Source organism: Dipodomys merriami, unplaced genomic scaffold (assembly GCF_024711535.1).
Source record: "Dipodomys merriami isolate MVZ:Mamm:240054 unplaced genomic scaffold, mDipMer1.0.p SCAF_2557, whole genome shotgun sequence".
Classification (NCBI taxonomy): domain Eukaryota; kingdom Metazoa; phylum Chordata; class Mammalia; order Rodentia; family Heteromyidae; genus Dipodomys; species Dipodomys merriami.
Genome location: NW_027204001.1, coordinates 8383 through 29979, shown reverse-complemented (window position 1 = coordinate 29979; position 21597 = coordinate 8383). Strand labels below are relative to the sequence as shown.

Sequence of the window (21597 nt, the reverse complement as noted above, 5' to 3'; positions counted from 1 at the left end):
AATTTAACTAAGTCCGAATCTCAGAGAGGGAAATGGATAGGACAGAATGATAGGAGAGAGATAAAAAAAGAAAAATGGAAAAACAAAAATTTATATTTAAACAATGGAACAGTTAAAATTATATACATATAAAGAAATGATATTGAGAGAAGAAAAGGATAGGATGAGAACAGAAGAGAGATAAAAAGAAAAATGAAAAAATAAAAAATAAAAATTCTTAAAATTGGAATACTTGAAAATTAGATAGTTATAAAGAAATAACACTACTTTTAAAGAAGTTAAGCCTAAGAGGTTGTGAATTGAGTAATAAATTTCTGGATTAAGTACCTACACAGTGAGGAATAAGGTCTAATAATCAACAACGGCTATATATCTGGGCATGAGCAAAACAGCAATTAAGTCACGCAAAAAAGAAAAAAAAGGACCAAAGGTCAAAATATATTTTTAAAAAATAAAATAAAAAACACACACATACACACCTAAAATAAAAATTATGAAAGAAAAAAATAGAAAATAATTTTTAAAAAATAATAAAATAGGTAGAAAAAGAGTTCTTTGATTTTTTTTGGGGGGGGGGGGGGGCGCGAGGGGATATCTTGTATCTCCCCTGTGTCCGTAACCAGTCTCTTGGTGGAGTCTCTGGTCTGCTTGTGGAGTTTGTTTTTCCTGTGGCTTGATTGGTTTCTTAAGTCAGTTTATTTGAGCCAGCAGAAAAATGCTGTGTTACCCAGGACTTTGTGATCCCCTTTTCAGTCTAGTTCAGTGGGAGGGAGAACTGCTTTAAGTATCACAAAAGAGGGAGATGGCTGTTTCCTCTAGTTTGGAGTTGCTGTAATGAGGCTAGGTTCTGGGTAGGGTTGAGACCTATCAGCAATCAGTAGTAGCTTTTCCCTGAGGGGCTAGCTCCTGAGACACTCTCAGAGCCTAGCCTGGAGCAACTCTCAGGGTTTATATTTATTGAGTTTCAGTTGTTTTTCTAGACTGCAGTGGGGAGGGGAGCCTCTGGCTTTGTTTAACCAGTGAAGAAAGTCTCTCTGGGGATGGAGCTTCCTCTGCCTGGGCAGAGTGGAGCTGAGCCTGGCAGGATAGGTCAAGTTCCTGTGACCTGCTGAATGGCTTCAGTTGTTTTCTTCCAAGGCCTGAATTGGAGCTAGCTGCTAGGACAGGCCTTTGTCAGTATCAAACATGGAGATCTTCTCCAGTGGTGTGGGAGGAGCTGCCTTCCCAGGGAGACTGTGAGAAGGAGTGAGGATGTCAGGGTTCTACTCACACCAGACTCTTGGTTCCTGGTCTGTGATCAGCAGGATGAAGATTTCTGCTCTTTGTCACTTCTTGATGGTGGTGAGTAGAATTTGCTCAAAGCCACGTCTTCGTGCCTTTGTCCCAGACTCTCTTTGTTGGTATGGTGGCCATGGCCACTATTGGCACCACCACCGCAGCTGCGGCTATCAGCAAGTGCTCAGATCTATCTCCTTGACCAACCTGCCTTGATTTTCTCTCTGGCCAAACTCTCTGTACTGTGATGGCACACTTGGTGTGATTCTCTGGCTTAGGACTGTTCACTGGAACACTAAAACTGCTTTCTATGCGAAAGCTTTTTTAGCCTCCAGCTTCTCCTCTGCCATCTCTCTGGTCTCCTTCTACAAAAACATTTTTGTATCACCCTATTTATCTTGCATCCTTGATCAATTCATTTATGGGTTCTAGCTATTGTGAAAATTTTAAAAGATTTTCTGTAGATATAGGTTTATGTCTTTTCTGATAACTGACTAGCTTTCCTTTTGTGTTTTTAATTTTTTTTTTATTTTTCTCAAAGTGATTTACAGAGGGGGTACAGTTACATAAGTAATAAGTACATTTCTTGTCAAACTTGTTACCCCTTTCCTCATTTTTTTCCTACTTTCCCTCCCCTCTACCCTCCCCACCCCCAGGTTGTACAGTAAATGAATGGATCAAGAAAAGGTGAAAGGCTTGGAAAAACCATATTAAGTGAAATAAGCCAGACCCAAAGACAGATAATTCCTTGGTTTCCCTTATTTGCAATAATTAGTATACATCTAAGATAATCTTAGCAGTTGAGTAGAATAGCTCAATAGCTTTGTACATATGACCATGAAAGATCATCCTAAGTGAAATGAACTCCAAGACATGGACACAAGAGGTTTTTGTTGTTGTTTTTAATGTAATATGTGATGTTTTTTGTATTTGTATGTTCTTCCCCCTATGGTATATCCCCTGTTGCCACTGTGTTTGATTTTGTGTCTATTTTAAAAAATAGGCCCCTTCAGGATTGAGATCCTTTTGAATAGAAGTTGTGAAAGAATCATTGCCTTCCTTAATCTCAGGAGATATCTTACTCTTTTATCAATAAGTATAATAGTGAATCTGTTTTTTGTACATTTCTTTTGTGTGGCTGTGGGACTAAATTTCTTAACATTTTTACATTGCTTAGAGTTTCATCATAAATGCGTAATGAAATAATTTGTTCTATATTCTATTAAATTCTAGTAAAAAAATTGATCAATCTTGCATTAGGAAGGTAAATCCTACTTAGTCATTGATGCATTATCTTTTTCATATATTGTTGGATTTAAGTAGCTAATATTTTGTTATGAGTAGTTCTATTTTCATGTGAAAAATTTTTTGAAATGTCAGGTTTTATGTTGGAGTTCTGTCTTTTTAAAACAAAATTAGGTGGTGATATTCCTTCACATTTAAATTTTTTGGATAATTGGTATTTAATAAATGCTTGTTGGAACTTATTAATGAATTTGTTGATGTATACTTTGGGGGAGTTTTTTATATCCAATATTTTAATATATAGAACTATTCAGGTTATTTTATGTAGTTTTGGAAAGAAATGGATACATTTCATCTAAGCTATCAAATTTGTTGGCATAAAGACTTTCTCTATGCAGTGATTGGTAACCATATTTTCATGATATCAATCTTTCTTGTTTAAATTTAATCTTATAAAGGTTGTTCTACTGGAATGTATCTATGATATTCTTTGCAGGGGATGGGGATCACAATAGCCCAATCGCTAACTGCATAGGACCATGTATAATGAAAATGACTCCAAGAATTGGAAACAAGAGGTTCTTATTATGTCCTATATGCAGTTATTTCTATTTTTTTCTGTTTTAGTTTTCTGTACCCTTTGTCTTGTATATATGTTTATCTGATCCGTGGAAGGGAAAGGGAATCAGAAACAGCAGGACAAAGAATGAGCTAATACAACAATAATACTCACTAGACACTATGTTGGAAATGAACTTTACCACTTGGGAGGAGGGGAAAGCAGTAGAATATAAGGGAGTTTAAAAAGAAATGTATTCATTATCTTATTGGTGTAACTGTAAACCCCCCATTCATTACCCTTACAATATAAAAAAAGAATGTTCTAGCAACTAAAACAACTATTCACATACCTAAAATCTTTGACAATATTTTTCCATATAAAATGTAGAAAACATAACCAAATATGTCTTTTACCCCACCCAACTGTATGTAATCTGGTGATTATCACATGTAACATTTACATATTCTAAAACCTTATCCAGTAAATGCCACATTTGCTTTCACTGTTCAGTTGAACTTACAGGAAAAATAATATTTTTCTACTTACCCAGTTATTTACTATTTCTTTCCTTCTGTCTTGACGTTTCACATTTCTCTCTGTTATTATTTGCCTTCAGTCTGAAATAATTGTAGCACTTTCTGGTAAAATAGATTTGTGGTCATTGAATTCATTTTTCTTTATCTGAAAGTTGGTATCTATTCTACTTTTACTATTGTGAAATATTATTGGAATTGTGGATCCACAAACATCTAAAAATTTGATGGGGAGTGCATTAAGTCTGTAGGTAATTTATACAGAATTTTTCATCTTAACAAATGGAAGATGTGTGTTATTCTGTTTTATGACCTCCAGCATTATCAAAAGTCTGCAATCATTGCTCTGATTTAAAGTCACTTTTCTGCATCAGCTTTTAAGATTTTATTTTTCTTAGATTACAGCCACTTATGATTTTTTATCTTTATTCTTATGTGGCACTGAATATTTTTAATGTACATTTTTTTTCTTCAAAGATTTTCTGCCCCATTCTTTTTCTTCAGTTGCTAACATGTATTTCAGTATTATTCTGCAGGTCTTTGAATCTGCTCATTTTTCTACTTTGTGTTCTTCAGTTTGGATTTTCCAGTATATTTTCTGTTATCACCAGTCTATTACTAAGCTGCTAAGTGAATTAATTTTAGATACTGTATTTTGTTTTTAAGTTCTAATTTTTCTAATGGTTCTTTTTTAATCATTCTAAATGTTTCTGTTCTGTTTAAGTCTGTTTCTTTACCTTGAAAGTTTGGCTATCCTAAAATTAGGAATTCTCTATTACACTTTAAGAATTGATCTGTTGAATGAGCCCAAGACTTTGGGCATGCTAATCGTGCATTCTACCAATGAGCTGTGTTACTCTAGTTAATATACTTAATCCTTCTATGAATTATGTCTTTGATGTTGTGAGTGTTTTATCATACAGGCCCTAATCTAGTGCTTTCTACTAAATTCTCTTCTGAAATAAAATCATTACCAATTAACTTGGGTAGGCAGAGACAACAAATTGTCTTCATCCGGCAATCAGCCATTAGGTTTAGACCTAAGAAGTCTAAACTCTGTAGCTTTACAAAATTACCAGTTCTTTAAGTAGATATGGGTCTGTCTCACATATATTGCTTACAATGAGACATGTGTAGGTTCATACATAGACCCTAGTTCACCTCTCTGGATACTGGTCCTTTATGATTTTTCCCTACATTATATGGCTTACAGGTACCCATTTTCCAGCTCTCTAGGCAGAAAAACATGGCTTTCACTGGAGTTTTAAACAGTAGCCACTATTTAAGTACTTGTTACTATTCTCTTGCTACATGTCAAATGAGAAAGGGCTGCAGGGGGACAGAAATCTATGTAGTTGCCTGTCCAAATGCTTAACACTCCAGATTATCAAGGACTGGACTACAACTTATGAACTTACATTGCTATGCTAAAACAAGAGCTTACAAAGCATGAATGTTGAAGACAGACCAGATCCAACTGAAAGAAATATAGTATATATTGTATTATAAATATTTGTATATTTAACATTATTCATTTGAGATGGTAATAACAGTTAAGGTATTGAACAGTTTCTCTTTTCCCATCATCGGAGAGATTAGAGGGAAAGAAAGGAGGATCTTTAAATCTAACTCAAGTTGACATTGGTCTGTCAAGCAATACTAATACTTCATTGTCTCTTGGGTCCTATCTTAAGCATAATAAGGAAATACATATAGAAAGGATATTATCTACTGAAAAAATTAGTGTATGTCTTGGACAAGCAGAAGAGATCAAAAGCTATGTACATATGACCATATATCCTGAGGCTAAGCAAAATGAACCCCAAGATAGGGACACAGAGATTTTATCTTTGTTGTTCTTTGTAATGTACTTATAATGTACTGTGTGATTTTTTTTTTGTTTCTTTGTGTGTTCTTCCCCCATGGTACAACCCCTGGTGTCACTGTATTTGATTCTAATGTCCTGCATCTAATTTGGAGAGAGGAAGGGAAATAACATACAGAATGACCCATTGCAACAATGAGATGTACAAGACAGTATGTTGAAAATGAACTTTACAACTTTGTGGCAGGGGAAGGGGAGGGAGAAGATGGGGAGGCAGGGAGGAAAGGGATGGTAGGGGAAAAATAAAGGAGGGGGTAATGATGCTTGATAGGAAATGGACTCATTACCTTACTCATGTAACTGTAACTCCTCTGTACAGTATCTTTACAATAAGAAATATATATTAAGAAAAAAAACCTACACATCACATCTATGTGTGAGGATTTCCTCCAAAGACAAAATGAACCCACCAAAGAGATAAAGGCTTTAACATGCTTTTCTTCTGTTAATTTAGGAGAGTAACATACAGAATCAGCTGAATGGTAATGGTTTCCATAACATGATGAAACTCTGTGTATTTGAAAGCATGTTTCACAATTTTCCCCTTTTGCAGTCACAAGTTTACAGTTTGCAGTTACAACACACTATTAAATATTTGTGTGTATGTGTGTGCCAGGACTAGGGATTGAACTCAGGGCCTCCACTCTCACTTGGCTTTTTCCACTCATGGCTGGCACTCTACCACTCGAGCCACAACTTTGACTTCTAGACTTTTGCTGTGTAATTGGAGGTAAGAATCTCTCAGATTCGGCTACCCAGGCTGGCTTCAAGCTAAAACTCTCAGCCTCCTTGCTAGGATTATAGTGTCAGCCACTGACACAAAAAACTTACTTTAATGTCACAGCTGAAAACAGTAGCAGCAGCTTTCTTTGTACTACATATTTTTGGTTTCTATTTTATAAACCTTATCTGCCCTTAACCCTACTAAGTTGTATTTTTAGCTGAGTAAAATGAAGCCAAATAAGTCAAGCTCTCACAAGCAAGCAGCAGAGCTAGGATTTATTTTTAGCCAGCTGTGCCATGGGTAGGAACTACTTGTCTAATTCCTTCCTACAAATTCATAAGCAAACCAACCTTTCACTATAACTCACTTGGTCTGGCAATAAACTCTGCCAGTGGAATTTCTTCAATATTTTTAAAAACTGAGCAGTGATTCAGAGATTTAATTTTAAACTTAGGCTTCTTTTTAAGGCTCTGCTTGGTAAGACATGATCTAATGACTAAAACCTATGTTAGCAAATTACAGACTCTGAATGGCTTTAGATACTACCACCAAACTTTCCTACTAATTATTTCTCTGTCCAGTTATGTTCAATAACCTAACACCTTTAGCATCACCATTCAGTTGTCTATATGTCAGCTTCTCAAGCTCTTCCTGTGTTAATAAAAGTTTTTGAAAGTCCTGAGTCATATTTACTATGTAGTGATGCATGTCAAAGATAAATCCACAAAACTTTTGTGGATTGGTTTTGGCTGCATTTAATACTAAATACAGCATAGAGTAGACAACTTGCCTTCAGCAGAGAATGTTTCCAGGATAAACACCTGTAATATACCACATGGTGTTGTGCACTTGAAAGGCACAGCTGGACCTCATCGCCTGTTGTTTCTCGAGGGTGTCCCTCAGCCTTGTCTTCTGTCTCTCCTGCATTAGTTTTGTTTGCTCTACCACGTGATTCCTACCTACATATCTATATTTAATATCCTCCATCTTAGGAGGATAATTTACTTGGACCTGAACTTCCTCTCCACCTCTCCAATTTTCAGTGCCCCTTTACAGAAAATGTTCTCAAGTGGTATCTTAAAATCATGAGTCTACTTTTTATTCATTGCTTTTGAACTCACCATTCGCTGAAGTTGTCCTGTTCAATGTCTCATGAAGTATCCAGGGGTAGTTCAACGTGTTTATTCTTGTCTTCTCAGTAGTAGTGGAGTTGATCACTATTCCTCCTTGAGAAGTTTTTCTCACCTCTTAAGACTGCCATCCTCTTGCTTTGTTTCTCTCCTCCCATGCTTCTTTCTGACCTTCAGAGCCCCTGGGTCTAAAGCCAGGTCCACTCCCATACTACTGAATTAGTCTTGACTAAGTTTAACAAACATACAGCAAACCTATGAAGAAAAAAATACAAGTTACAAAAGTAAGCAGTTAGAATGTGTCCAGTTTTCCTTAATTTCATGCTGCTATTCCAGTGTGACTGTTTCCTCTTTGTACAAGGTGTCTGATCACATTCCCATCTCCCCATTGAGTTAGCAAGATAGAAACTGAATGATGTGTCTCCTTGCTTTCACAGAAACAGCCTAAAACTTTTATATACTTAGCACTTCATTGGCCAGAACTTAGGTTGTCACCTAGCTGCAGGGGAGAACTTAATATATATGGCGTTTTTACAGTGCATGGCAAAATGTTCAATTCATATGCTAATATAAGTGTCCTTTTACTAAATGAAAGAAATGGACATTAGCAGACCACGGGCATTCTGGGTCACCATGAACCTGATCTACCAGATCTTTGTACCCCAGCCTACCTAAACTAGAATTCTCTTGTAAATCTCTCTCCCCTTAACACTCATCACTGCATGACATAGAGGTCTCATATATGCCTGTATATATGGATTTGATTGTTGAATGTCTATTAGAGAAGTAACTTTGTTTTGATCATTACTGTCTTTCCTGTCAGGTAGGCTTGGTCAAGAGAAACCTCTCTGAAGGGAGGCCGTTTGGGGAAGGAATGAGTGGGGAAGAACCAGATATGCAAATATGTAGAAGGAACTCTCAGGACAAAGGAAACAATCTTGTTGAATTTAGGGAAGTCATTTTGCATTTGGGAGACTAGGAGCAGCTTAGTATGACTGAGATGTAGTGAATGATTGAGAGTAGAACAAGATGTAGGGAGAGAGACAGACCATCCAGTAAAATTTGGCTGTCTTAGATGCAGTAGAAACTTGGAAGTTGTCAACCTTCCTGGCACCTCTGCCATTTCCTAACCTTTAGATGCTCCAGGATAGTCTGTTAATGATTAAACTGAAAGTCTGTAAAATGAAAGTTTTAGTTCCTCAGTCAGATACTAGCCACACAGAGCTAAAGGCATTTTTTGCACAGTGCAGATAGAGAACATTCTATCATAGAAAGCTACTTTGGGCAATGTTGCCCCAGGAAAGGCAGGCAAAGGAGAAATAATGTCAAGTTTGCTTAGCTTCTCCTCTCTGATTTTCTCTTTTAACCTTACAACCAGTGTTTTTCTATTTAAATGGAAATGTATGTGGTGCTCAGAAAACTAGCATGTGTCCTGTTCCATATGCAAATGTTCTCCTGGGTGATTTTTACCTATTACAGAAAAGATGGGAGGATTGGTAAATCACAAGCATTCTTAACCTCATTATATATACACTGAAAATGTAAAAATGCAAAGTGTGGAAGTCATAAATGTGAAAGCTGCTTTCAATTTGCTTTAATAGGTGTTTTCTGTGTCTTATTATAACCCAGGGACCTTGCTGCAAGAAACTGCCTGGTAGGTGAAAATAATGTTCTGAAAATCAGTGACTTTGGAATGTCTCGTCAAGAGGATGGTGGAGTGTATTCATCCTCTGGCTTAAAGCAGATTCCCATTAAGTGGACAGCACCAGAAGCTCTTAATTATGGTGAGAATAGATGCCTTTTCTTCTTATTAAAAAGTGACTGTATCAGCACAAATTATTCATAAGCAGTATTACAGAGGTAGAGCGGAATGCAAGTTGGAAATCATTTGAGACTCAATACAACTTTAATTCATTTAACTTACTGTTAACTATTTGTATTTACACATCTTATATATAGAAATCTTAAAACTAGCCATCTGACAGTCCCTTTGAATGTCATAAATGGTCTAATAACCTCATCTAAAGGTAAATTCCTAAAATATTAAGTCAGTCCTTTAGTTTTTCATTCTAAAGTCAACCTGTTTTCTACAGTACTTCATAAAATATAGCGATTTTTAAGTTTCTTAATGTCTAAAAATAGACAAGGCTTTCAAAAATTGAGGTGAAAGTCACATCAGATGGAGGTAACCATTTTAAAGCAAACAATTTAGTGAGATTTAGTACAAGTCTTAGTGTTAGGCAAACCAATATCTCTATCTTAAAACATTTCAAATCTAACTGTGCCTATTAAGTATTTTCTCCGCCCTATCCTGACAACTACCAGTCTATTCTCTTTGTCTGTAGATTTAAAGCCTCTGAACATTTTTATTAGTTGAATCATACAGTATATGACATTTTAGCATTTAAGACTGAGTAAGACTTCTATAGATACACTATGATATAGCAGCAGAAGTTGTACAAAACAGGGTATAGTCTGTACATTCATCCGCTGATGATGTTTGAGGAGTTCTTACCTTTTGGCTATACTTGAATGCAAGGGTACATGGAGTACCTATATTCAGTTATTCTAGATATATTCTAAGAGTTTTAAGTTAATTTCATTTCACTTTTTGAAGAATATAATTGGTCCGGAAGCTGTTCCAGATACTGGAGATAGTAATCCTCACTCCAAAGGGTCTTGTGAATTTTCTAGTGATTGCGAGCCTACTTACTGATCCTCAAAATCTAGAGAAAAGTGCAACCCAGCTGCTTCTATAATGATTCCTCTATGGGCTGGGTATTGTTACTCTAGGGTTAGAAGTAGATTACTAAGTAGAGGAAGGACAATCACAAGATAAAAGACAGGACAGAATGTATTTACTAAGAGCTTGTCTTTAGATAGCAAAACATTTGTAACACTAAGGGAGTTGTAAATGAACTTAAGTCACTGAAGATTTACCAGTAAAATCCAGCCCTCTTGAATTTGCTAGCACTGTTTGCCAGATTCTCTACATTATATAGCCAGTAAAAGTCCTTTCACTATAAAAAGTAATTATGTCTGGTAAAATTCTTCTTCTTGATTAGATAACTCTAACAGACTCGAAAGCATTTTAAGGTAGTGAGGGATATTTTTCATTAATCTTTAATATGCACTTTCTAGATGCAGAATGATGTCAATAAAGGTAGAAGAAACTTTAGAGGTAATGAGAGAAGCAATGGATAGCAGCATTATGTGATGCACTGAGGGAATTCTGAATCTAAAAGTCTCAAGACAATCCTGAGAAACTGTGGTTCTCATAAGATTTTAAGTTTTGAGAATTTAAATTCTTAAATACGTACCTGTTTCTTAAGGACTTGATACTTGTTTCTAAAACTGTTTTTCCCTCAGTGTGAAGAAATACTTTTCAGGTCTCTGTGATTCAAGGCACATTAAAAAACACAAACACCACCTGTTCAACAAACCTCTCAGAACTTAAGACCTAGAGCTGTAGACTTAAATAATACGCTTGTTTTTTTTTTAAATAAACAATAGTAATGGGACTACAATAAAATGTCTCTCCCCCATCTCTCCAACCACATAGTTTCCCTTTTTGAAGGCAAATACTGTTACCATGTTATGAAAGATTTCTCAGTCATTGATTTGACTAATCTACCCCCAACAATTTTGGTACCATATTCTTGGCATAGATAGCTACTATCCCTAGAGCTTTCACCACAGTTACTGTATTTATAAACATCAAAGTATTATTTGGTACCAATGTGTCCTTTAATTAACGTGGTATATATATATAATCTGAAGTGTGAGGGAGGCAGGAATTTTAGTGGGAAACCTTAGATCAGATATATCCTTAGCTGTATAATATGGACAAACCACTTTCTACTCTAGAACAAATTTGTAAGGTGAAATCTACTGTACCTTTATTCTGCAAAGGGTATTATGAAAGTCATATAAGAAATAGAAAATCAGTAAAATACTATATGATCCTGCCTCCATGTTAACCTGTTAAAGGTACCAGCAAAAAGTAGGCTATAAGCTTTCACTTACAGAATGTGGATCTTGGATTACATATATAACTTGCCTCCTTGATAAATGTAAATGTACTTTTGAAAATAAGATATGTAACTCTAACTTTTTTTGTGAAAATACCATATAGAGGGATTACAATTACATGGGCAAGATAATGAGTACATTTCTTATCAAGCATTGTAGCCTCCTCATTTGTTTCCCCTTCCCATCCTTTTCCTTCTTCCTGCCCCTCCCCCCTGCCAAAGTTGTAAAGTTCATTTTTCGACATAATGATTTGTACATCTCATTGTTGCAATGGGTCCACCTGTATCCCTATGTAAGCGATTTGTTTTTTCCCTTCCCCTCCACAAATTATACCAACATCAAATACAGTGAAAGCAGGGGTTATACCGTGGGGTAGGGGCATACAAAGCATCAAAGAAATCATCTTATAACTATGTTAGAAACAATTGCATTTTTCTTAGAAAAAAAACTTAGGTTAGAATCATGGCTCAAGTAGTAAAGCACCAGCCACGCGAGCAGATGGTCCTTTTTGCTAGTCCCAGCAAAAGGAAAAAGTTGTATGACTTTCATAAAAAGTATTCCATGATTGGATGCCAAGCATCAAAAGAGCTGATGTACAGACAAGAAAACTAATCTTCGTAGCAAACAGCATAGTAAATATCCATAATTACTATCTACTGAGAAGGAGCTAATTCACACAGCTGGAGCGGATAGTACACTCCAAACTAACACAGGCACTCTTCCTTCCATTTTCCTTTCAAGAAAGGGAAGAGGTCATTCTATTTTAAGGTAACAGTTCTTTTAGATGAGCATTTATGTATGGCAGAGAGTTCAGGGAAGTACTACAAGAGGAATAGAAAACAGAATCATTTAAGAAATCTCAACACCATTGCAAATAGATAACACAAGTCTGTTGGGAGAGACTCTTGGACCCCTGGAATGGATTTTACTGCCTCCTTTTCTTGACCTCACATCTGTCTATTGAAGGACATTTTTGCTTAGGTTTTTATTTCTGTGCTCTCCTGAAGGCTACCAAAAAGAAAAAAAAATTCTAAGAGCCTTAGCTCATGTAGCTCAATGAAACAGTTGCACCAAGATATTTTGACAAAACAAGACACCACGTAATTTAAAGAAATGGTTTTTATCAGTCAGCTATGTTATTTCCACTCCATTCAAAACACATAGAGATATATATTTTCCGTAAATGAAACTATCAGTGGAGAAAATGAGACCTTTAAGCATGTAAGAATATCTGTAAACAGAAATGAGTAAAAAAATTGAAGTTAAAAAACTTTCCTTATTGCCTTAAGTTTGTTTGTAATTTTAGGGGAAAGAAAATCATGTATGCAAGCACAAGACAGGATTGCAAAAACCTTTTCTTAATCTCCTCAGCATTGCTGTGCACAGATTTCTATGGGTTTCACCACAGGGAAGATAAGCCTGCACAGTGTTTGTTTTTGATGGGCAATGGTGGAAGGGACTTGGTAGCTGGTTTGATTAAATCAGCAGCCTGAAGAGAAAACCAGTAAAGAGGAGGGCAACACTTCTTGACCAGAAAGAGTCCCCTATGCCTTACCTGGTTATGGTTACTATCTCCCTTCCAGGGAGATACAGTTTTGAGAGTGACGTGTGGAGCTTTGGCATCCTCCTCTGGGAGACCTTCAGCTTAGGTGTCTGTCCGTATCCTGGAATGACAAATCAACAAGCACGAGAACAAGTGGAAAGAGGTGAGCCGTAGAACGATGGTTAACATTCCCATCTAGGTGCAGGGGCAGCAGTGTCTGCTGGTCAGATTGAAGCAGAAATATTAGAGGAAAAAAAAATCTGTTTTGAACCTCCTGGCTTCAGCTTTCCTACAACAAAACACCTTAATGAGATAAGCTATCCACCTCATTCCTGGTTGGCATGATACCAGTATATACCGTTTACTGTTTTCAAGGGAAATTGACTAGTTTTCCTTAACCTCCTATTCTTTTTTTTTAATTCCAGGACAAGTAAGTCTCCTTAGCAATACTGCAATTGAAGTCTTCAGGAGTATGTTTTTGACAATGTTGTAATGTCTAAGGATCCCTGTACTGTTCCACAACTAGGGGGTGGTGACATGCACTTCTATAGTCCAGGCCTTTCAGCACAAACTACTCACCTGAGACTATGCCGGTGCCCTAATGTCAGCTACCCAGGGGAGCCCTGGCTGGAGAATTGCATTTGAGAGGTTGCCTTTCTTACCTCCTTCCTGCCAGACACACAGCACAGCACAGCAGCACTGCCAAACAGTCTGAAAGTTGTCCCATTCAGTTTTTTCTTCACTTTTGAATGTGTTTATAAGATCCTACCTCTCTTCAGCTGCAAAACTGAGCAAATAGGATAGGCATTTGTATATGATATATCTTACTTCAGAATTTCTGACAAGTGGTTTAAGTGTGTGGTTTATGGTAACATTCAGTATATGCCTGTATATAATGTCCTGTGTGAACATTTATATCTTAACTCTGTATTCTTCTTGTGTCTTTAGGATACCGGATGTCAGCCCCTCAACACTGTCCAGAAGATATTTCTAAAATTATGATGAGGTGTTGGGATTATAAGCCCGAAAACCGCCCTAAATTCAGTGACCTTGTGAAAGAGCTCACTGCCATTAAGAAGAAAATGACATAGCCACAGAACAGTGCCACCCTTGGCCTCAGGACTTGTCCTCCTGCAGAATACTATTATTTGTATTATTCTGCTTATAATCCTAAACAGCGAGTTTAGACTGCATTACCAGCAGCCATCTTCTAAGGTTATTTTTTTTAATTAACTAGGTTTTGTAAAAAAAAATATGTTCCACTTTTAAAGTATGTCAAAGGCAAATTTATTATAGAACTAGTCCTACCAAGCAAGGGCTTTAAATGTGTTAACCACAGCAATCCTACCATTTCAGGCCACTGTAAATAGAAAAGCACAGCCTCTAAATGTGAAGGACAAAGATCTATTTTCACACCTAGGACCATTGATGTTTCTCAGACTTTCTACTTCCTGCAGTCTGCGGGCTGCTGTCGCATGCCACAGACACTCCTCAGTTGGTGCTATGAACTGCATTGGTAATGCATGTTTGCAGGACATGTTCCAACAACAGTTAGCTTTCTGCTTTGCCAAGGTGAGATTATATCAGTAAATATAATCTTCTTTGGGGAATTACTTGGACCTCCCAAGGTCTTTCATTATTCTGGCCAGAAATAAGCATCATCATGCTTCTGCAATATTATGGTTAAAGTTGTTTTTCCCTCTTTAGATCAGAAAATGCTGCAGGAAATGCCCTCAGAGAACATGCTATGAAAGTTGAGGAAAATGCTTCTAAAGAATGTGACAAAGAGCTAGAGCAGTGGGAAGCAAGCATGACCAGGGTGGCAGTCTGTGCAAAAGAGCAGCTAGCACAGCAATCAAAGAGAAAACAGAAAACCATGCAAACCACGCTTCTCACCCGAGTCAGGCCCTTACGAGCACATGCACACATTCGTGCCCCTTTTGTGGTGGCGGTCTGAATTCCCCAAGAAATGTTTTAGGACTTCACAAATCTTATCTCCATTTAGAGAGGGAAGCCCAGAATTTAATTCTCTTCCTTTGTAACAGTTTACAAAGTTGTCAGAAATCATGATTTAGTTCACCAAGATCTTTGTGTGCACACACAGGTATCAGTGAGGAAAAAGATCTAGGCCAGATATTTCTTTCTACTTTCCCCCCCTTCATTTACCCTCTACTGCTACCTGGAAGTCTTTCTCTGTAACTGGCAGGTAAGCAGGCAGTACTGAGGATGTTTCATGTGGATAAATGTAGCAGTTAAAAATAGGATTCTATTGAGCTGAATTTTGCCTGTATCCAGGGAACTCGCCCTGTAATGTGTATATAGTTGCCTCTCAGGATAAATAAGAAGTGTGTAGGACATGGTCTCCCTCAGGGGCAAATGTGACCTCCAAGTCTTTTTATGAGTTCTCAGGCTTTTGTCTAGGTAAACAATACCCTTAGTAATTTGTTCTGTGTTCTTTGGAAGAGCTTAAGGGATAGAAAATCTTCCTCCTGCCTCTCCAACTCTTCATTGCCTGTGAATGTCACTCAGACCAGTCTTTAACGAGTGTATGGGGAGCTATGTGATAGCAATCCTCTTGCAAATTTTGTACCTTTTAAATTATAATTTAGTGCATTCACATTTAAATGAAATCATAACAAACCTGCCCTCAAAACTTAGATTTCAACCTACAAAGTGACTTCTTTTTAATTAGCCCAGCTCTCCCTTTGATCAAATATTGTAAATACGTGGAACCTTTTTTTCATGACCCATACCACAGCAAATCAAAGCACAGAGCACAGGTTTATGATTAGGTGCTGTGGTCTTCAGGCACTCACCAACCTTCAAAAGGGGGAATAGGTTATTTTTACTCTCTTCAGTATTTCTAAGTGAATCTTGTAATATTCTTTGTCTACTAAAGAAAGAAAGGGGAAAAAAAAAACACTCCTTACTTCGTGGCAGCTGTGCTAAGCTCTCAGCAACAGAAAGAACTATGGTTTAATTTTGTGAGCAGGTCCTAAAGCTTAATCCTTGCATTCTGGTATAAAGAATGAACATGGCATTGATATTTCACTCATCCAAGCTGCTAGAATTTGCAATTCACATCATTACTGTGCTTAAATTTAAAAAAAAAAAAGCTTTTTCAAAACATCATGACATCTGCAGCATTTAAATTCCATTTCATTTTTTTGTCCCAAAGCAGGCAATGTTACGGTTCAAGATTAATAACTCATTGAGAGTCTTGCAGGGCCATATCAGTTGAATAGAATATTAAATTTAATATAGTCACATGCATTAAGAAAAGCTTATGCAAACCACTTTTATAGTTAATTTTGTTATGCTTGAAGCATAATTTATTCATCCCTTCTGTCACTGATAATTATTGGAATTATGTACTTTAGGAGGGCTAATCAAAAAAAGCACACATATAAATACTGTTCTGAATTTGCAAGTTAATGTGGGGGAAAGAGGCTTCAGAAATGCACAAAATCCTATGCTTTGTTTAGTAAGAAAACAATTATAACAGAAATTGCCATTGGTTTCTATATAATTGAGTCAGGTTGCAAATCTTTTCATTACTAATGGATTATCCAAGAGTCTCTCACATACATATATATGTATACATTATATAATGTCCACATGATATACAGTATACAATGTCTACATTGTATATATAGTATGTCTACATGATATACAGTATACAATGTCTACATTGTATATATAGCATATATATATATAGAGACATTGTATACTGTATATCATGTAGACATTATATACTCTATATTTAATGTAGACATTGTATAATGTATATACAGTATATATAATGTATACATATATATCATTACACTATAGTTCTGCTAATATCCCTTAAATTTATTAACCCAGCAATGGAGGAGAAGAGAAAAAACACAGGCAGTCTGTATCACCAAGGGGCCTTTGAGAAATATATAGGTAATCTGTCATTTTTCAAAGAAAGGAAATTTTAAGCATTACCTTAACATGTGAAACCTAATATTTTTTATTCCATGTAATCAAGGTACTTCCCAAAGTTATTTGCTTTCTGGAAAGAAAATAGAATTATCAGGCTGTTTTAAAACTTGAGGCTTTATTTCAGCCCATCCTACCACAAGATCTCCAATGAGAAGTTTTGTGTAATCAGAGCCCAAGTACTCAAAGTTACTAAAAGCAACAAAGACAAAAGCCACCTTAATTAAATGGAATGAAAATGAGTTTATGATCTTTCCATTCTACTAGTAAATTAAGAAAGTTTATTACCATTAAAGTGTTACCTCTTACTGTTAACTGGTTTATGCATATATATCAGAATTGGTTTATTAAATATTTGGTTGTATTTTTTACTTCATGTCTAAATTAGTTTTAAGAACCTAGAATTATATCTAGACCTAAAATTCTGCAAAAGAAGGTTCCCTGCTTTTTAAAGTCAGAGTTTCTTGTACTATGAGATTATTTTCTTGGAGTAATTGGTATAGACTTTAAAGACCCAAAAAATTCTCCTTTAAAATGGTGAATAAACTATGCCTTAGCCATAAGCTTATTTAAGAAATTTGAAATTCATCCCACTTCCTCAGACTAATCTTCATTCAAAGATTAAATTCTCAGTTGCTAAGTACATAACAATCAGTGTCCTGATAAAAACAGATTTGTGAATGGTAGAAAAATTCTGTTGTGCCCCACTTTTTGTCTCCTTAAACTATCAGAGAAATGCACATGGACTACAATGTGTCTATTACTATGGGGATGGAGTACATGTAAAAAGGCAGGAGAGGAAAGAAAGAATCGGTTACTCAGAGAAAGATGAGGCAGTTCTGCAGACTGGAGACAATTACAGTGGGAAAAGCCCTTTGCCTATGTCACTATCAAGCTTGAGGAGCAGTTTTGAGAGGCCAGATCTTTCCCTACAGAAAATAAAAATCACCAGAGCCAAAAGAAGTGAAAGAGGTTGCCTACCCAACTGTAGGTCTTTGCATGAACAATGAAATCAATCTCTCCCTTGCATTAAGAGCAGTTTCACCTTCCCAGCTCAGAGGTGATCATTGTCTTCCCAGTAGCTTTGCTATCTTTTCAAACTTTTCATTTCCATTAGCTATAATTAGCATTAGTCATATTAATAGTTCCTAAAGTTACTAATCATTCAGACTTTCCCTTTCCACATTTCTGTTAGCATCAAAGGGGTCTTATTTTGACATGTCCACATACACACAATTGTACCTTGACCAGACTCACCTCCTCTCCCCTTTCCTCAACCCTGTCCTCACTTCCCCAGCCAATCTTAACTAGCTCCACGGTTCCATTTTCACACCAGATTTCTGAGATGCCAAAAGAATATTTGAGATTTTCAGAAAAATTCAAATCTTGAATTTCTAAACTATTTTCCCAAATATTATCAAAGGCAGTAAGGCGCAAGCTCCACAAAGTGACAGAGTTGAATGATAGTAAACACCCTGGTATCAGACTTTTACATTCCTCTCCTCTTTGTTCCATAGGGAAGCTTTTCTTAAACACCTGTCATGCCAGGTGCCCAGGATACTTCAATTCCACACTCTTGCTTTGCCAAAACAGAAAGGCCTTCATCATCAGCATGTGTGAATAATCTCATCATTAGCCTGAACCAAATAATCTTTCCTCAGATTTCCTCTGATTTACAAGGAACTTCTAGGCATCTACCAAGCCTGATGGCAGACATAGCTTAGAATACAAAGACCTGGTTATCACCCTTGCTATTCGGTGCAGAAATGAGTGACACTATCAGAGTTTCTTGGGACATTTTCTTAAGACAGTAAGAATAGAAAGTAAGACAGTATGAATAGTATGTCCAAGGAAAGCAACCTGCTGTCTTGGCCAAGTAAACTGACTTTTCTCCTAGCCATAAAGCAGTACAGAAACACTAAAAATAATTGCTTTAAGCTCTGTTCATACTTAATTCTTCCACTATTCTATGCCAATAATTTTACTATTTTTCTTCATAATCTTCTTATTCACAAATACCTGAACGTTATTTCAGTACACAATGTGCAATGACTTTTCATAGCTTCAGAAAGCCAGACAGATGGGATATGAAGGTTTCAGTTCAGAACAAGCCAATCTACCTAGGTTTATACACTCCAAACACTATTGTACAAAAAAAAAAAAAAAAAAAAAACCAGCTCTAGAGCTTCCAAAGCTATTCTTCTCTTCCTAAAAACACAAACATCTCACCTTTTTCCTGTTTTGTGGGAACATCTTTAGTAGCAGAATAAGCACATTCTAAATTCTATCCAGAGCAGATTCTAAAATGACATAGTAGGAGACCATATTTCAAAATGTAACCATCAAATCAAATAACAGTTAAAATATCCTTTATGGGCTGGGAATGTGGCTTAGTGGTAGAGTGCTTGCCTACCATGCATGAAGCTCTGGGTTCAATTTCTCAGTACCACAGAAACAGAAAAAGCCAGAAGTGGTGTTGTGGTTCAAATGGTAGAGTGATAGCCTTGAGAAAAAAGCTCAGGGACAGTGCCCAGACCCTGAGTTCAAGCTCAGGACTGGCAAGGAAAAAAAAACAAAAACCTGTAACTACTTAGGTAATTTACCTGATCACACAGGACACTGGACCTTATTGTGAAAGCATAGACCAGGCGTCAGTTTTCTAAGACAGGATAAATGTATGACTGGAGCAGCAAAAGAACCTGAATACCAATCCAGACTGTTTTATTTTGTCTTTCTGGATCAAAAATAAACCACACTCTTAGGTGTTTTCCTCTTACATATAGTTTAACTTCATAGAATAAAAATTAAAAAAACCTATACCTGCCTACTCTTAAAAAAATTCAACTGGTAGAAACAAATGCAAAGGGTAAGGATCCCAGAACCAGGTTTTCTTCTTATATGCAGCTTCAGCATGCTGGGGACGCTCGTCCCCTGCAGTCAGAAGCATTGGTTCCAACACAAGTCCATGTCCAACAAGCATGGACTTGTAGCTCCTCCTTAGAATCTACCCTTTTCACACATGCATTGAGGAGAATATGATGTATTCTAAATAAATTTGTATTTTGGACTTCAATGTCAAAGTGATTGGCTCCACACGTTTCACCTGATTTTCATACTTTACAATCACATGGTTGATTCTTACTCCAACCCCAGACACAGATTCTGAGCATACAAGATAAAGGGAAATTCATTTATCTCAAATCTGTGGCCAAAGACATGTAACACATCTAAGATATGGAACGTACTGAACACTTCACTAAACAAAACGTCCATTATTCAACTTCGTCCTGTGGCTAAATCAAACTCTCAAGTGGACAAGAGATCAGGAGTGTAGTGTGTACTCATGGGCTTTTCCACTCCCTCTCCTTCCTAGACCACTCATATTCCTCATTCAAATAGCTTTGTCTGACACCTATACATTTTTATGTGTATCTTTAAATATTTTAAATTACTTAGCCTAATTGTGAAGCTGAATATACTGGGGGCTGGTGGAGGTTCATTCTGCTGACTTTACCTTACGAGTTGTGTTTCTTGTATGGGTTGTTTCTCTTTGGATGAATGTCCTAAAAGACACAGGCCTAGCATCTGAATGCATTGGGTTACAAAAAAGCCAGATAAACACAAAATAATAAAATTGTCATCTTTGACAACTTAGGAGCAGCCCCAGCTTCTTCAGAAACCCAGGCAAATTGAAAGAAAAAGGCAAATCACACAATTTGGTATCCAGGCCATCTGACTGTGGGAGCCTTACCTTCTTCCTAGCTGGGCTCACAGTCAGTGATGATGCAGGAGTCATTTCTGAGCTGCTTTCTCTCCCTGTGAATAGAAGAATTTGGGACAGTGAGTAGGGAGTGTGAGGCTTGTCTTCCCTTAGCCACTAGTTCCCTTAGCCACATGTTCCATCCCTAAGCAACACTCCTGTGGTTTACCAAGTTTTCTTATAAGTGCCAATGTATGGTCATTCTAATATCAGGTTAAAGCACCTTTAATCTTTTATTGTGTTAAAATATTTGTGAAGTAGATAAAAGAAACACTGGAAATAGGGTGCTGGAAAGTTCAAGTGCAAACCATATGAACAAGGTCTTGGGTGGTCTTATCTGGCTTTGTAAACGAGTCTGAAAATGAATGAGAGCTAAGTATATAAAGTGGTTGTCCTTTTATCATTTTTAACTCAGATCTGTATTTAACACTTATTTATTTGTTAGCTTTTACATTCAGAAGAAATCCACTTTGAATTTTGGCTAACCTTATAGGATGTTTTTGAATTGTTTTCTACATTTTTAAAACATTATTTCATCATTTTTGTAAACTTAAGAGCATTTCTGAGTAGCCTTTTTGTTACCAATAGACCAATTACCATTTGTTGGTCTGCACAGCCTCTTTTGACTGCATTCTTTTAATAAATGTAAAATATTTGTAGCAAACTGTGTCTTGTCTTGTTTAATCTTCCCATCATGATTGCATTGGTTTTTCCTTTACCGTATTAATATGCTGTAAGTAAAAGAAAAGGAAAGCAAGATTTCCATGGTAACAGGCCTCCCAGGGATGTAACAATGCATAAAAATTATTAGCTTTTAGTTTTTCTGTAATTAAGCTTATGAGTTCTGATGATAATGGGTGTGTGTTGCTTACACTCTGATCATTGCTTTCTCCGCCTAAAAATCAAAACTGAAATGTAGCTCAAGTCTCAGTTCTGTGTGGA

At 36.6% G+C, this 21597-nt stretch overlaps 1 protein-coding gene across 1 annotated transcript; it reads left to right on the top strand.

Annotated features, from left to right (window-relative positions):
* The first annotated feature begins 855 nt into the window (after positions 1-855).
* LOC138836729 (tyrosine-protein kinase Fer-like) lies at positions 856-21319 on the top strand. Its single transcript, XM_070035409.1, has 4 exons — positions 856-1341; positions 8984-9138; positions 12970-13092; positions 13878-21319. Exons 2-4 carry the CDS (start codon positions 9048-9050, stop codon positions 14018-14020), a joined length of 357 nt encoding a protein of 118 aa, XP_069891510.1. The 5' UTR covers positions 856-1341; positions 8984-9047; the 3' UTR covers positions 14021-21319.
* The last annotated feature ends 278 nt before the right edge of the window (positions 21320-21597 follow it).

What these genes read in the sequence shown, in the direction of transcription:
- LOC138836729 (XM_070035409.1), top strand. Translation starts at nt 9,048, where the DNA reads ATGTCTCGTCAAGAGGATGGTGGAGTGTATTCATCCTCTGGCTTAAAG. An exon ending in ACCAGAAGCTCTTAATTATG is followed by an intron (nt 9,139 to 12,969) that starts GTGAGAATAGAT and finishes TCTCCCTTCCAG; the next exon opens with GGAGATACAGTTTTGAGAGT. An exon ending in ACGAGAACAAGTGGAAAGAG is followed by an intron (nt 13,093 to 13,877) that starts GTGAGCCGTAGA and finishes TTGTGTCTTTAG; the next exon opens with GATACCGGATGTCAGCCCCT.